Source organism: Oncorhynchus kisutch, linkage group LG22, assembly GCF_002021735.2.
Source record: "Oncorhynchus kisutch isolate 150728-3 linkage group LG22, Okis_V2, whole genome shotgun sequence".
Taxonomy (NCBI): Eukaryota; Metazoa; Chordata; class Actinopteri; order Salmoniformes; family Salmonidae; genus Oncorhynchus; species Oncorhynchus kisutch.
The window spans coordinates 54337522-54354671 of record NC_034195.2 but is presented as its reverse complement, the minus strand read 5'-3'; the positions used below and the strand labels follow the sequence as shown (position 1 = coordinate 54354671).

The 17150-nt window shown below is 44.8% G+C and overlaps 1 protein-coding gene across 1 annotated transcript in view; it reads right to left on the bottom strand.

Moving 5' to 3' along the window:
• Positions 1–17150, bottom strand: part of LOC109880181 (protogenin B) — a 52849-nt gene that overhangs the window by 19168 nt on the left and 16531 nt on the right. Inside the window, exons 7-13 of the mRNA XM_031801466.1 lie at positions 16445–16604; positions 15930–16177; positions 13009–13173; positions 12287–12592; positions 9266–9454; positions 2733–2828; positions 2337–2523 (exon numbers count right to left, since the gene is read on the bottom strand). Of these exons, the coding sequence (XP_031657326.1) occupies positions 2337–2523; positions 2733–2828; positions 9266–9454; positions 12287–12592; positions 13009–13173; positions 15930–16177; positions 16445–16604 (1351 nt within the window). The remainder of the gene's footprint in view (positions 1–2336; positions 2524–2732; positions 2829–9265; positions 9455–12286; positions 12593–13008; positions 13174–15929; positions 16178–16444; positions 16605–17150) is intronic.

Sequence of the window (17150 nt, the reverse complement as noted above, 5' to 3'; positions counted from 1 at the left end):
GTGGGGGGGTTGTGAACAGAGGGCCCCATGGTAGCGGTGGGGGGGGTTGTGAACAGAGGGCCCCATGGTGGCGGTGGGGGGGTTGTGAACAGAGTGCCCCGTGGTGGTGGCGGTGGGGGGGTTGTGAACAGAGAGCCCCATGGTGGCGGTGGGGGGGTTATGAACAGAGTGCCCCATGGTAGTGGTGGGGGGGTTGTGAACAGAGTGCCCCGTGGTGGAGGTGGTGGGGTTGTGAACAGAGTGTCCCGTGGTGGTGGCGGTGGGGGGGTTGTGAACAGTGTGCCCCATGGTGGTGGTGGTGGGGTTGTGAACAGAGTGCCCCGTGGTGGTGGTGGTGGGGTTGTGAACAGAGTGCCCCGTGGTGGAGGTGGTGGGGGGGTTGTGAACAGAGTGCCCCATGGTGGTGGTGGGGTTGTGAACAGAGTGCCCCATGGTGGTGGTGGTGGGGTTGTGAACAGAGTGCCCCGTGGTGGAGGTGGTGGGGTTGTGAACAGAGTGCCCCGTGGTGGAGGTGTTATGGTATGGTGTTTGCTGATGTCAGCGTTGTGAACAGGGTGCCCCATGGTGGTGGTGGGGGGTTGTGAACAGAGTGCCCCGTGGTGGTGGTGGGGGGGGTTGTGACCAGAGTGCCCCATGGTGGTGGTGGTGGTGGGGTTGTGAACAGAGTGCCCCGTGGTGGTGGTGGTGGTGGGGTTGTGAACAGAGTGCCCCATGGTGGTGGTGGTGGGGTTGTGAACAGAGTGCCCCGTGGTGGTGGTGGTGGTGGGGTTGTGAACAGAGTGCCCCATGGTGGTGGTGGTGGGGTTGTGAACAGAGTGCCCCGTGGTGGTGGTGGTGGTGGGGTTGTGAACAGAGTGCCCCGTGGTGGAGGTGTTATGGTATGGTGTTTGCTGATGTCAGCGTTGTGAACAGAGTGCCCCATGGTGGTGGTGGGGGGGTTGTGAACAGAGTGCCCCGTGGTGGTGGTGGTGGGGGGGTTGTGAACAGAGTGCCCCGTGGTGGAGGTGGTGGGGTTGTGAACAGAGTGCCCCGTGGTGGAGGTGTTATGGTATGGTGTTTGCTGATGTCAGCGTTGTGAACAGGGTGCCCCATGGTGGTGGTGGGGGGGTTGTGAACAGAGTGCCCCGTGGTGGTGGTGGGGGGGTTGTGAACAGAATGCCCCATGGTGGTGGTGGTGGGGTTGTGAACAGAGTGCCCCATGGTGGTGGCGGTGGGGTTGTGAACAGAGTGCCCCATGGTGGTGGCGGTGGGGTTGTGAACAGAGTGCCCCATGGTGGTGGCGGTGGGGTTGTGAACAGAGTGCCCCATGGTGGTGGCGGTGGGGTTGTGAACAGAGTGCCCCATGGTGGCGGTGGGGTTGTGGTATGAGCAGGTATAAGCTACGGACAACGAACACAATTGCATTTTATCGATGGCAATTTGGAATGCACAAAACTACCATGACGAGATCCTGAGCCCCATTTATTTTAAAGGTATCTGTGACCAACAGATGTATATATCTGTATTCCCAGTCATGTGAAATCCATAGATTAGGGCCTAATGAATTTATTTCAATGGAGTGATTTCCGCATGTGAACTGTAACTCAGTAAAATCAATTAAATCGTTGCAATTCATATTTTTGTTCAGTATAATAATCTTAGTATTAATATAGTAGTAAAGTATTCTTCTTCCTCAACAGACTCCAGGATACAGGTATAAACATCATAAGTATCTTGTAGAAAGTGGAGGAAGGGGAGCGTTACCAAGGTAAACAATAGTACGTTTTAGTAGACAGAAGAGGCTCTTTGGTCAAAGGGGTGAATTGGTCATCAAAAAGCAAAGGAGGACCAATATACTTCATATAATTCATTATAATAATTATGCATTATTATTGATTAATTATTAATAATAATTATTAATCGATTAATATAATTATTATCGATTAATTATTAAAATAATTAATTTATACAATTATTAATTATTATAATTATTAACCATTATAATTATTCATTATTATTTATTAATTATTGTAATTATTAATTATTATTAATATAATTATTATTGATTAATTATTACAATTATTAATTAATACAATTATTAATTATTATAAGTGTTAGTTATTATAATTATGAATTATTATAATTATGAATTATGAATTATTATAATTATTAATTATTATTTGTTATAATTATTAATTATTATTTGTTATAATTATTAATTATTATTTGTTATAATTATTAATTATTATATTTATTAATTATATGAAGAGTGCCTTGGTCCTCTTTTCTTATTGACGATCATAAGTATCTTGTAGATCACGAGCAGTTCTGTTGCAGAACATTGGTCATGAACTCACGTCTGTATGTAGCGTATGGCTGATGCGTTCATCAGGCCCACAGGCGTACAGCGAGCTGTGTAGCTGACAGCCTTCCGAGAGGCGAAGGCAGGACGGCTCCAACGCAGGTACACTGCTGACGAGCTGTTAGCCACCGCACTCACATGGTCCGGGGCTGGAGGGGAGGCCACCGGGTGATCTCGTACAGCTACAAGACACACCCACACACAGATGGGAAAACAAACAATTTGTCACAAAAACAAAATAACATTTCCTGTAGAAAATGCGTGCGATTGCTTCAGATGTCGAAGAAGTCTTTTTATGGTAGTGGGAGATGTGTTGAATAGTGGGAGATCCTGTATAATTCAGGAGGAACAGAAGCTGAAACAGATTTAACAGATTTTTCTGTTTACTTACACACACATCCTGGGGTGCTGAGTGTCTGGTCGGCCTGGTAACCATCTCCTACAAGGCTTAATGCCAGCAGTTTCACATGGTACTTCCTCCTTGGGTCTGGAAAACAATAAATGGTAGATTAATAAATCATTTCTGTGGAAATATATATTATATTTTCTGTCTAACTGACCCACATTCGCGTTAAAAACATCAGTGTAAACAAAAGACACATCTGAAATGGCCATTATCAGTCAAAACATAAGAAATAAGAATAAATAAATGAAATAAATGAAAAGTTAACAGTTAAAGTACTAGCCCCTATGAGCTGGAGGGCAGACGACCTCTTGGTCTTAGCTGACCGTTCCCTACTCACACAGAGTTCAGTGTCGCCCCCCCCCTTTTGACTTCAGAACAGCCTTAATTCGTTGAGGCATGGACTCTACAAGGTGTCGAAGGCGTTCCACAGGGATGCTGGCCCATGTTGACTCTACAAGGTGTTGAAAGCGTTCCACAGGGATGCTGGCCCATGTTGACTCCAATGATTCCCACAGTTGTGTCCAGTTGGCTGGATGTCCTTTGGGTGGTGGACCAGTCTTGATACACACGGGGGAAACTGATGAGCGTGAAAAACCCAGAAGCGTTGCAGTTCTTGACACAAAATGGTGCGCCTGGCAGCTACTTTTGCGCTTGCTAGATACTTAATGCTAAAATTATTCTATTTACATTTTATAGTCGATTTTGACACTAGAATCAATTTCTGACTCATATGCCGATGCCAGATCGGCCGTTTTCAAAATGAGAAGTTGATTTTTAGGGCCAATCACTCTTTAAAAATGGTGCAATTCAATTCAGTGTCTTTCACTTGAAAACGCACCACACGCTAACCCATCTCCTAAATCATGACGTATTTTAGGGGACCGTTAAGGATTTGTTTAATATCTTGGTGTGAAAGGTTAGGTTCTGGGTATTGACCAGTGGAAAGGGGAGGGGTGGTGTGTGTGTCCAGGCCTGTTGTTGTGGTGATGGGGGGGATGAGACCAGGAGACTTGGTGGGAGTCCTGGGGTGTGGGGGCTGGGGTGCGGGGGCTGGGGTGCAGGGGCCAGAGGCAGCATTCAGCTGCTAGGACCCAAGGCCCCTGGGACAAGGGGGGTGGGGGGGGGGGGTTGACTAGGGTCAGGGGTCAGGCCAAGATAGAACAGAAGGAATCTGGGCTTCAGGACTGTGGGAGAGGAGAGAGTAGACCACTCTATGACATTTGAAATGTCTTTATTCTTTTGGAACTTCTGTGAGTGTAATGTTTACTGTCCATTATTATTGTTTATTTCACTTATGTATATTATCTACCTCACTTGCTTTGGCAATGTTAACATATGTGTCCCATGCCAATAAAGCCCCTTGAATTGAATTGAGTAGAGTAGAGGAGGGGAGGAGCCCCCTTTGTTTCCCCTTGTCGGGACCTTCTGTTCCACCTGACCGCCCCTCCAGCCTTCTATCTACCCTCCTCCTGACCGCCCCTCCAGCCTTCTATCTACCCTCCTCCTGACCGCCCCTCCAGCCTTCTATCTACCCTCCTCCTGACCGCCCCTCCAGCCTTCTATCTACCCTCCTCCTGACCGCCCCTCCAGCCTTCTATCTACCCTCCTCCTGACCGCCCCTCCAGCCTTCTATCTACCCTCCTCCTGACCGCCCCTCCAGCCTTCTATCTACCCTCCTCCTGACCGCCCCTCCAGCCTTCTATCTACCCTCCTCCTGACCGCCCCTCCAGCCTTCTATCTACCCTCCTCCTGACCGCCCCTCCAGCCTTCTATCTACCCTCCTCCTGACCGCCCCTCCAGCCTTCTATCTACCCTCCTCCTGACCGCCCCTCCAGCCTTCTATCTACCCTCCTCCTGACCGCCCCTCCAGCCTTCTATCTACCCTCCTCCTGACCGCCCCTCCAGCCTTCTATCTACCCTCCTCCTGACCGCCCCTCCAGCCTTCTATCTACCCTCCTCCTGACCGCCCCTCCAGCCTTCTATCTACCCTCCTCCTGACCGCCCCTCCAGCCTTCTATCTACCCTCCTCCTGACCGCCCCTCCAGCCTTCTATCTACCCTCCTCCTGACCGCCCCTCCAGCCTTCTATCTACCCTCCTCCTGACCGCCCCTCCAGCCTTCTATCTACCCTCCTCCTGACCGCCCCTCCAGCCTTCTATCTACCCTCCTCCTGGCCGCCCCTCCAGCCTTTTATCTACCCTCCTCCTGGCCGCCCCTCCAGCCTTCTATCTACCCTCCACCTTAGACAGATATAGGATATACCATAGAAAGGGCTGTCCACTCAAATGACCCTTTCAATTTGGACACATAGACACTGAGGGTACAAAACATTAAGAACACCTGCTCTCTCCATGACATAGACTGACCTGGTGAATACAGGTGAAAGCTATGATCCCTTATTGATGTCACTTGTTAAATCCACTTCAATCAGTGTAGATGAAGGGGAGGAGACGTGTAGGTGAAGGGGAGGAGACATGTAGATGAAGGGGAGGAGACATGTAGATGAAGGGGAGGAGACATGTAGATGAAGGGGAGGAGACGTGTAGATGAAGGGGAGGAGACATGTAGATGAAGGGGAGGAGACGTGTAGATGAAGGGGAGGAGACATGTAGATGAAGGGGAGGAGACGTGTAGATGAAGGGGAGGAGACGTGTAGGTGAAGGGGAGGAGGATTTTTACGCCCTGAGACATTTTAAATTTTTTACCTTTATTTAACCAGGCAAGTCAGTTAAGAACAAATTCTTATTTTCAATGACGGCCTAGGAACAGTGGGTTAACTGCCTTGTTCAGGGACAGAACGACTCAATATTAAGAAGGTGTTCCTAATGTTTTGTACACTCAGTGTATCGAGAGGGAGTACTGACTGGACAGCCCCTGTCTTTACCCTTCAATTTGGAGGCATATATAGAAAGGATTGTCCCCCCTACTGCCACTATCTTACCCTTCAACATATAGGCTAACTTCCTTCTAGATACATCTATAAACTTCCTTCTAGATAAATCTATAAACGTCCTAGATAAATCTATAAACTTCCTTCTAGATAAATCTATAAACGTCCTAGATAAATCTATAAACGTCCTTCTAGATAAATCTATAAACGTCCTTCTAGATAAATCTATAAACTTCCTTCTAGATAAATCTATACTCTTCCTTCTAGATACATCTATTAACTTACTTCCAGATAAATCCTTTAACTGTTAAAAGCCTAGATTGAGATCTAATCTAATGTATCTGACGGGGGCGGCAGGTAGAGAGACTTACAGTAGTGAGTCATTTAGCAGACTCTCTTATCCAGAGAGCCACTACAGTTGTGAGTCATTTAGCCGACTCTCTGATCCACTACAGTAGTGAGTCATTTAGCAGACTGTCTTATCCAGAGCCACTACAGCAGTGAGTCATTTAGCAGACTCTCTTATCCAGAGCCACTACAGTAGTGAGTCATTTAGCAGACTCTCTTATCCAGAGTCACTACAGTAGTGAGTCATTTAGCAGACTCTCTTATCCAGAGAGACTTACAGTAGTGAGTCATTTAACAGACTCTCTTATCCAGAGCCACTACAGTAGTGAGTCATTTAGCAGACTCTCTTATCCAGAGTCACTACAATAGTGAGTGCATACATTTTCATACTGGTCCCCCGTGGGAATCGAACCCACAGCCCTCGGACATCACAGAGGCCATTGTGAAATAGCGGACAGACAGTGCAATTCTCTAATCCAAGTCCACTGTCTCAAGACCATAGGTCATAGGTCCTTTGTCCGTCTAGCTCTGGCCAGTCCCAGGGGGCCGTGGGGTGTGGTGGTAACCTCACCCCATCCTGCTGGAGATCGAGTGCTAGTCAAAGTGTCGGGGGAGGGGGGGGGAGAGAGCTCTGGCCCAGTGGCTATAGTACAATAGCCAGGGATAACGTATGCAAGCCAAGGATGAGATCCATGGGAAACAGTGGTGGGAAGAACATCTGGGCCCTGACCTCTGACCCCCTTGGAAGCTTTGCTGCTCACAAAGGGAGAGGGAATGGAGAGACACTGGGGAGGGGACTGGACAGGGACTAAAGGAGCCTGCTCCCAGGTCTGTGTGTGCCGTCTTCACAACTCATACGGTCATCGTGATGCCAGAAGTGACAATGACCACAAAGAGTTGGTAAGACAGCACAAACAGGACCAGGACAGAGATGGAGAGGGGGGCTGGGGAGGAGAGGGGCGTCTGTTTTGGAAACAAGAGTCAGGCCGTACTGATGTTTTACAACTACACAGGGAGCCAGAAACTCCCCAGGCCACTGATGTTTCATTCTGTGTCCTCAAGCTGGAGTTCTATACCCACCTATACCCAATCTATATCTATACCCACCTATACCCAATCTATACCCTATCTACACTTACACCCACCTATACCCACCTATACCCAGTCTATATCTATACCCACCTATACCCAATCTATATCTATACCCACCTATACCCAATCTATACCCTATCTACACTTACACCCACCTATACCCAGTCTATATCTATACCCACCTATACCCAATCTATACTTATACCCACCTATACCCAATCTATACTTACACCCACATATACCCAAACTATACCCAATCTATACTTACACCCACCTATACCAACCTATACCCAATCTACACTTACACCCACATATACCCAATCTACACTTACACCCACCTATACCCAATCTATACTTACACCCACATATACCCAATCTATACCCAATCTACACTTATACCCACCTATACCTAATCTATGTTTATACCCAATCTATATCTATACCCAATCTATGTCTATATACAATCTATATCTATACCCACCTATACCCAATCTATACTTACACCCACCTATACCCAATCTATGTATATACCCAATCTATATCTATACCCACCTATACCCAATCTATACTTACACCCACCTATACCCAATCTATGTCTATACCCAATCTATATATATACCCGCCTATACCCAATCTATACTTATAACCAGCTATACCCAATCTATATATATACCCAATCTATACTTATACCCACCTGTACCCAATCTATACCTATACCCACCTGTACCCAATCTATACATATACCTACCTGTACCCAATCTATACCTATACTCAATCGATACCTCTACCCAATCTATACATATATCCACCTGTACCCAATCTATACTTATACCCGCCTATACCCAATCTATACATATACCCACCTATACTCAATCTATACCTATACCTGCCTATACCCAATCTATATCTATACCCACCTGTACCCAATCTGTATCTATACCCATCTGTACCCAATCTATATCTATACCAGCCTATACCCAATCTATACCCACCTGTACCCAATCTATACCTATACCCACCTATACCCAATCTGTACTTATACCCACCTATACCCAATCTATACCCATACCCAATCTATATCTATACCCAATCTATATCTATAACCACCTATACCCAATCTATGTCTATACCCACCCATACCCTATCTATACCTATACCCAATCTATATCTATATCCAATCTATATCTATACCCACCTGTACCCAATCTATATCTATATAGGTATAGATTTGGTATAGGCGGGTATAGGCAGGTATAGGTATAGATTGGGTACAGGTGGGTATAGATTGGGTACAGGTGGGTATAGGCAGGTATAGGTATAGATTGGGTATAGGTGGGTATAGATTGGGTATAGGCGGGTATAGATATAGATTGGGTACAGGTGGGTATAGATATAGATTGGGTACAGGTGGGCATAGATATAGATCGGGTACAGGTGGGTATAGGTATAGATTGGGTACGGGTGGGTATAGGTATAGATTGGGTACAGGTGGGTATAGGCAGGTATAGGTATAGATTGGGTACAGGTGGGTATAGATTGGGTACAGGTGGGTATAGGCAGGTATAGGTATAGATTGGGTATAGGTGGGTATAGGCGGGTATAGATATAGATTGGGTACAGGTGGGTATAGATATAGATTGGGTACAGGTGGGTATAGATATAGATTGGGTACAGGTGGGCATAGATATAGATCGGGTACAGGTGGGCATAGATATAGATCGGGTACAGGTGGGTATAGGCATAGATTGGGTACAGGTGGGCATAGATATAGATCGGGTACAGGTGGGTATAGGTATAGATTGGGTATCTATACCTATACCCAATCTATACCTATACCCGCTTGTACCCAATCTATACCCACGTGTACCCAATCTATACCCAGTGGTACCCAATCTATACCCAGTGGTACCCAATCTATACCCACTTGTATCCAATCTATACCCACTTGTACCCAATCTATACCTATACCCGCCTATACCCACTTAAACCCAATCTATATCTATACCCACCTATACCCAATCTATACCCAATCTATATCTATACCCGTCTATAACCAACCTATACCCAATCTATACCTATACCCGCCTATACCCAATCTATACCCAATCTATCCCCAAATCTATATCTATACCCACCTATACCCAATCTATACCTATACCCAATCTATACCTACTGTAACTATCACTCACCCAGGCCACTGATGGTGTATTCTGTGTCCTCAGGCTGGAGCTGGATGGAGGGCTGTTCTGGTTGGCCCTCCTCATGGTAACAGAGCTGGTAACCCTGGACGACCACGGAGCCTGGAGATGGCTGCCATCGAACCAAGATGGAGGTGCAGTTGAGAGGCTCCAGTTGCTGCAGCAGTGGGGCAGGTGGCACTGTGGGGACACAGGAAGGAGAGTCGGTACGAAGAAGATGATGAAGGACACAGGAAGGAGAGTCGGTATGAAGAGGATGATGAAGGACACAGGAAGGAGAGTCTGTATGAAGAGGATGATGAAGGACACAGGAAGGAGAGTCGGCATGAAGAGGATGATGAAGGACACAGGAAGGAGAGTCGGCATGAAGAGGATGATGAAGGACACAGGAAGGAGAGTCGGTACGAAGAGGATGATGAAGGACACAGGAAGGAGAGTCGGTACGAAGAGGATGATGAAGGACACAGGAAGGAGAGTCGGTACGAAGAGGATGATGAAGGACACAGGAAGGAGAGTCGGTATGAAGAGGATGATGAAGGACACAGGAAGGAGAGTCGGTATGAAGAGGATGATGAAGGACACATACTGGCACCGCTTCAGGCCAGGGCACATAGGGGCCGATTCGGATTTAGGAGTTTACGTCACACATCTTTTACACATCTTTCCTACACACATTTTGTAACGTCTGCTTCCAACTCACACCCTCAAACACCTAGATCCCCTGAACGCAGATCCCAATCACCTAAATTCTAATCACCTGTTCACACACCTGTATGTCATGATCACACACTATTTAGTTCAGTTCTTTGCACCCCGTCACTGTGAGGTATTATGTTACACACGTCTTTCGGAGCTCTGTTTTTCCAGTGATTTACTCCTCCCGTGTATGGTAGTTTTTGGCCTGCCTCACTAACGATGCCTTTTTGCCTATTCCCTGCATGTACTTTAGCCTATCGGATTTCCTGTTATCTACCCATTGCCTGATCTCCCGGAGGACGTTACTAGCCTTTTCCCTGCCTGTACTGTTGCCTTTTTGGACCCTCTGTGTATGACCTTCTGCCTGCCCCTGGACCCAGCTACCTGCCTCCTCCTGTGTATGACCTTCTGCCTGCCCCTGGACCCAGCTACCTGCCTCCTCCTGTGTATGACCTTCTGCCTGCCCCTGGACCCAGTTACCTGCCTCCTCCTGTGTATGACCTTCTGCCTGCCCCTGGACCCAGTTACCTGCCTCCTCCTGTGTATGACCTTCTGCCTGCCCCTGGACCCAGCTACCTGCCCCTGGACCCAGCTACCTGCCTCCTCCTGTGGTCCTTTACAATAAACACCTGCTGCGCTGTGCGCTTGAAACCAGCTTGAGGAACTCTGCATGGGGCTAGGCTAGGCTAGGCTAGGAATTCACAGAGAGAAACACAACCACTGTGTGTGACAAGACTATCCCTACCACATAACCCTAAACTTTATCCATAAGCCATGAGGAACTGACCATGACCCACCAGTTGGGATACACTTCTATAAGTGACCAAGCAGATGTGGACCTGACTACATCAATACAGTAGTCTGACCAATCAGATGTGGACCTGACTACATCAATACAGTAGTCTGACCAATCGGATGTGAACCTGACTAAATCATTACAGTAGTCTGACCAATCAGATGTGGACCTGACTACATCATTACAGTAGTCTGACCAATCAGATGTGGACCTGACTACATCATTACAGTAGTCTGACCAATCAGATGTGGACCTGACTACATCAATACAGTAGTCTGACCAATCAGATGTGGACCTGACTACATCAATACAGTAGTCTGACCAAGATGGATCACCCTATCAGGCTGTGATGTTAGTTACCTTTATTACTGGAGGTATTGGGTTAGGGTGTGATGTTAGTCACCTTTATTACTGGAGGTATTGGGTTAGGGTGTGATGTTAGTTACCTTTATTACTGGAGGTATTGGGTTAGGGTGTGATGTTAGTTACCTTTATTACTGGAGGTATTGGGTTAGGGATAGGGTGTGATGTTAGTTACCTTTATTACTGGAGGTATTGGGTTAGGGTGTGATGTTAGTTACCTTTATTACTGGAGGTATTGGGTTAGGGTGTGATGTTAGTCACCTTTATTACTGGAGGTATTGGGTTAGGGTGTGATGTTAGTCACCTTTATTACTGGAGGTATTGGGTTAGGGTGTGATGTTAGTCACCTTTATTACTGGAGGTATTGGGTTAGGGTGTGATGTTAGTCACCTTTATTACTGGAGGTATTGGGTTAGGGTGTGATGTTAGTCACCTTTATTACTGGAGGTATTGGGTTAGGGTGTGATGTTAGTCACCTTTATTACTGGAGGTATTGGGTTAGGGTGTGATGTTAGTCACCTTTATTACTGGAGGTATTGGGTTAGGGTGTGATGTTAGTCACCTTTATTACTGGAGGTATTGGGTTAGGGTTAGGGTGTGATGTTAGTTACCTTTATTACTGGAGGTATTGGGTTAGGGTGTGATGTTAGTTACCTTTATTACTGGAGGTATTGGGTTAGGGTTAGGGTGTGATGTTAGTTACCTTTATTACTGGAGGTATTGGGTTAGGGTGTGATGTTAGTTACCTTTATTACTGGAGGTATTGGGTTAGGGTGTGATGTTAGTCACCTTTATTACTGGAGGTATTGGGTTAGGGTTAGGGTGTGATGTTAGTTACCTTTATTACTGGAGGTATTGGGTTAGGGTTAGGGTGTGATGTTAGTTACCTTTATTACTGGAGGTATTGGGTTAGGGTGTGATGTTAGTCACCTTTATTACTGGAGGTATTGGGTTAGGGTTAGGGTGTGATGTTAGTTACCTTTATTACTGGAGGTATTGGGTTAGGCTGTGATGTTAGTTACCTTTATTACTGGAGGTATTGGGTTAGGGTGTGATGTTAGTCACCTTTATTACTGGAGGTATTGGGTTAGGGTGTGATGTTAGTCACCTTTATTACTGGAGGTATTGGGTTAGGGTTAGGGTGTGATGTTAGTCACCTTTATTACTGGAGGTTTTGGGAGTGCGGTGGGAGGTCCAGGAGGAGGGTTCACACCACCCCACCCTGGTGGCTGCAGAGATCCGGAGAAGGTAGATGGTATCAGGCTGAAGGTCACCGAGGGGGTACTGGGTGTTGTTCTGGGCCAGTTCCACAGACAAAACCGTGGCGTCTGTGGCCGTGCGGTAGGAGAGTCGGTAGGCCCAGATGTTACCACGGGACAGTTTGGTGGACAGGGGTTGCCACGACACCTGGATGTCTGTAGGGCTGTGGCTGGTCAAACTGAGCTCCGGGGTACGTAGGGGCACTGAGGGAACAGGAAGAGCGACAGCATATACATCATTATATATTAGTAATTTAACAGAATCTCATTTCCAAAGTGCACTGAATCTCACTTCCAATCAGTGCATCAACTAATCTAGGTAAAACGATCACATAATATGTTTAACATCATTACAAAAGGTAAAAACCTTCTTCAGAAGAGCCAATATCTGAAAAATAATACGAGTGAATATGTATATGCAATATAATAAAAAGTAGTACGATAATAAATTTACTCAAATCATTTACCTGAATATTACGGCAATATTATCTCAAATGAAGCGATTTAGTGAAAGGAATCATTGAGTCCCTGTCCTCTACTGCTCAACTCAATTAAATTCAAGTATATTTTATTGGTATGAGGAAAAAAAAAGTATAAAAATGTGTATGTCCTTTACTCACCGTCCTCCAGAGTGTGTTGACAGACTTGGTCAGACATACGGCTAGCTCCCATCGGCATATAGGCCACAATGTAAAAAGAGTAGTTCCAGGCTGGCTCCAAGTCATCTATAATGTAGCTGGTCGTGTCGTTGCCAATCACTGCCTGATACTCCTCATTGTTTAGTCCTGGAACGGATAGGGAGCAGATGAAAAGCATAGGTTTAACGTAACGTGTAAGATGCTTCAAATGTAGGGCTCCCTTTAAAAAAGAGGAAATACCTAAATGGGACCTGGTTAAATAAATGAGAAATAAAAACAAATAAAATGGATATAAAAAGACCAGAGATCTTCACAACCCTGTGGTATATAAACAAATTGGATTCACTGTTTGGGTAAACTACCCAGCAAACCAAAATTGGTTCTGTGAACGTTGCTCTTACATTTTGTTTGCGGCAGTATGCTCAAAATACGTGTTATTACATGATCTGGAAACCTAATTAGAACGTTTGGGGAATGTTCTGTGGGTGGCTGTTACAAATGTTGTGCACAACATTATAGTTAGGAGAACGTTCTATGGATATTTCATTTAAAAAAACATTGTTTGAATGTTTTTTGGGGGGGGGGATGTTATCCTAACGCTAGATAAAACCTTAACTATAACTTGTAGTCAAAGGCCTACCCACCAGCCTTGAAACAGAACTGGAAAATGGCAACATTATTTCGTAGATAATTGTAATTAAGTTGAACAATTTGTGATCTACAACTTGTAAAAATTGCAAATTAATTAAAATATTATACATTTTTAAAAAGGTACAATTTCAAAATCATATCCCATTTTGGGTAATTTCCCCTAGCAACATTATGAGGTTGCCATGTTCAATCTTGGTTACCATTGTTACACACATTCCATTGTTCATGTTTGCAAAAAGAAACGCCGGACCGGAGGAATCCAAAAACAATGCGCGATAAGAAGCTAAATAGCAACAACAACAAAAATCTCAGATGCCAGAACAGTATTTTATTTAGTTGTCGGGACCCTCGCATGTTTTGAGAGCAGTGTAAGCTAGCAAACGTTGACCTGTCTTTAGTTTAGCTAGCAGGAAAGAGCAATGATGGTCCTTGTAGGCTAAGTACAGCTGCCCAAAGGGCCTTATATTAACCGAGAAGTTCTGTGAGCCAGTGTGCAACAAAAGTAACCAAAGTGAAACTGTGTTTTTGATGCTAAATATCATAACTTTGATTAAAGAAAAAAAAAATGTATGTGCAACTTTTACAAGTTTTAAATCATTCATGCTCATAACACTATATACATAATGTTGCAGTTCAGTTTTCACAGAGCAACACATTTTTGGTAGGTGGCCCTTGGACTATTACAGGGAATCTTAGCTAATGTTCCGGGCATGTTTCTGGTTTGCTGGGTAGTCTTTCTGCTAATAGTCTCTCTTGCCCCTCAGATTTTCTGTAAACATTGACCTAATGCAGAGCAGAGTCACATTCCCTGTGTCTTTCCTGCCTAAAGGACTCAAACAGTCCTAACCTGAGTTAAAGAAAACCTTTTTGTTTACATTTGTCTGTATCCACTTTTTAAGTGTTGTTTTTTTAGCAACTGTCAGCAATTATTGTTGTTTAAAATGTCAGTTAACTAATGTTTGTAGATTATCTTCTGATTTAAACATTTTTATTTGTGTGGAGGTGCTGACTAATGCATCACGTTTCGGCATCACTGTGCCTTCTTCAGGTTCTCCTTGTGGACCCTGAGGAAGGCACAGTGATGTCGAAATGTTGGTAAATACCCATTCAATTGCTGGGAGTTTATATATGGAGTGTGTGACTTTCTTTATTTTGATCATCTACAAACTATCTTCTAACATTACAAGTGTTTGGAGGTCTGTTTGGTCTGGAATAGTAGACAGAGTAAGTCCTATTTCAAAACCATTATATCAGGCTTAAAGAAAATGGTGTCCTGTCCCTTTAAGAGCGAGAGCGGTGTGGTTGAGAAGGTTGAGGGTGGACAATGGCGCGCCGTAGCTGTTGTTATTTTGGAGCGTAGGCCATTCTTCCGGTTTAAACCTCGACCTCGCCGTGGCGACAACAGATGGCCTCCAAGGAAAGCTGGTCACACATTAGACTACTAGAGCCGTAGAGGTTAGAGCCCTGCCTGCCTCCATAGTCTATTGAGGTGGACTGGACTCACTCCTTTCAATACCTTCATTGTGAAGTTCAACAAGTTCAACCACAATTTGCAACAGTTCTCAGTGACTTTTGGCACCTGTAACATAAATTGGTACAAAATATATATATATATTTTTTAAATTAAATTATTTTCTGGACAGAAAAGATGAATGTATGATGAAAAAACAACCTTTTCCAAGCCAGTGATTTCTTTAGAACGCCCACATATCAAACAATATTTGAATTGTCATCGTGTTTTAACCAGAAAGTCCCTTCTGATAAATCATCTCTTTTCCTAGAGGGATCCGATAGCTGTGGCTTGTGGACATTCCTTTTGTCATCTATCCTTGTAAGACGACATGTTAATTTCTCCCTCTCCCTGTCTTTACTCCTGCCTTCAGGATTCATGTCGTGTACAGAGTATGTGATGACTTATGTCAGCATTATACAGATGTAGGATCTTAATTTGATCACTATTTTGTTGCTGAGAATTTTCCTGCACGGCAGGAAATGCAAACTTGCAATGTTTTTGAGGTTTAAAAAGGCTTCTAAAGTTTGTAATTTCCACTTTGAAACGTCAGACTTGATTTGCCCTCATGAAATATATTTCAACCCTTTCCAAAAATGTCCATTAGTTAGAATCCACATAATAATAATTCCTGCTGCTGCAGGATTATTTTCCTGCTGTAGCAAACTTGCTCAAATTAAGATCCTACATCTGTAATAAGGACATTATTAAGGCTCATAAAAGCTTATAACAAGTCATTTACCCTCAGCTTTCATGTAGTGTACAGAGTACGCAATGACTTTGTCAGCGTTGTAGATGGGTCTCTCCCAGGCCAGTAGGATGGCTGAGGAGGAGATGGTTTCAGCGTGGATGTTCCTGGGCGCGCTGGGCCGATCCTCAGACATCACCACGATGAGGCGTGCCAGGGACAGAACGCTGCCCTGCTCGTTCTCCGCCACACACTGGTAAATGGCATCATCCTCCGGGATGATCTGAGTGATCACCAGTTTACTGTGGAGGGAAACACAGAATTAGTGAACATCGAGTACAATCAGGAAATTGGGGGGGGGGGGGGTTCTCCCAATTCCCCTTTATACAGTTTTTATTATGTAGACATTGTGATTAGATTTCCTCAAATGTATTGTAGGGCACTATTACTACAATCTGTTCTTGTTATACTGAAACTGTGAGGTGTTCTAAAATAAAAGAAAGTGAATAAGTGGATAAGTGGTGAATTGTCTAATCAGTTTAATAAGGAGGAATACGTTAAGGTTCTACCTGTTGTACATCTTGATCCTGCCGTTCAGGTGCACCTCCTCTCCATTTTTCAGCCAGGTGATGCGAGGTGGGGGCACACCCTGAGCCTGGCACATGAAACGGGCAGTGCCAGCCCTGGGACGAGTCTGGCTCTCTGGCCTCTCCACCATGGACGGAGGCTCTGGAGGGACATAACAACGGGTAGATGAGGTTAGTTTCTCCTTTAACAGGTAGATGAGGTTAGTTTCCTCTTTAACTGGTAGATGAGGTTAGTTTCTCCTTTAACTGGTAGATGAGGTTAGTTTCTCCTTTAACAGGTAGATGAGGTTAGTTTCCCCTTTAAGGGGTAGATGAGGTTAGTTTCCTCTTTAACAGGTAGATGAGGTTAGTTTCTCCTTTAACTGGTAGATGAGGTTAGTTTCTCCTTTAACAGGTAGATGAGGTTAGTTTCCCCTTTAAGGGGTAGATGAGGTTAGTTTCCCCTTTAAGGGGTAGATGAGGTTAGTTTCCTCTTTAACTGGTAGATGAGGTTAGTTTCCCCTTTTTCCCCATTATAAAGCTCTTTGAGCGTCTGAAAAAACTATTCCATCCAAAACATACACGGGTGATGGTTGAGGTCAAAGACAATATAATAGTTCGATCTCTGTGGATCCAGTACTTTACATTGTTGTCTGAAAACACATACAGTGGGGTAAAAAAAAAGTATTTAGTCAGCCACTAATTGTGC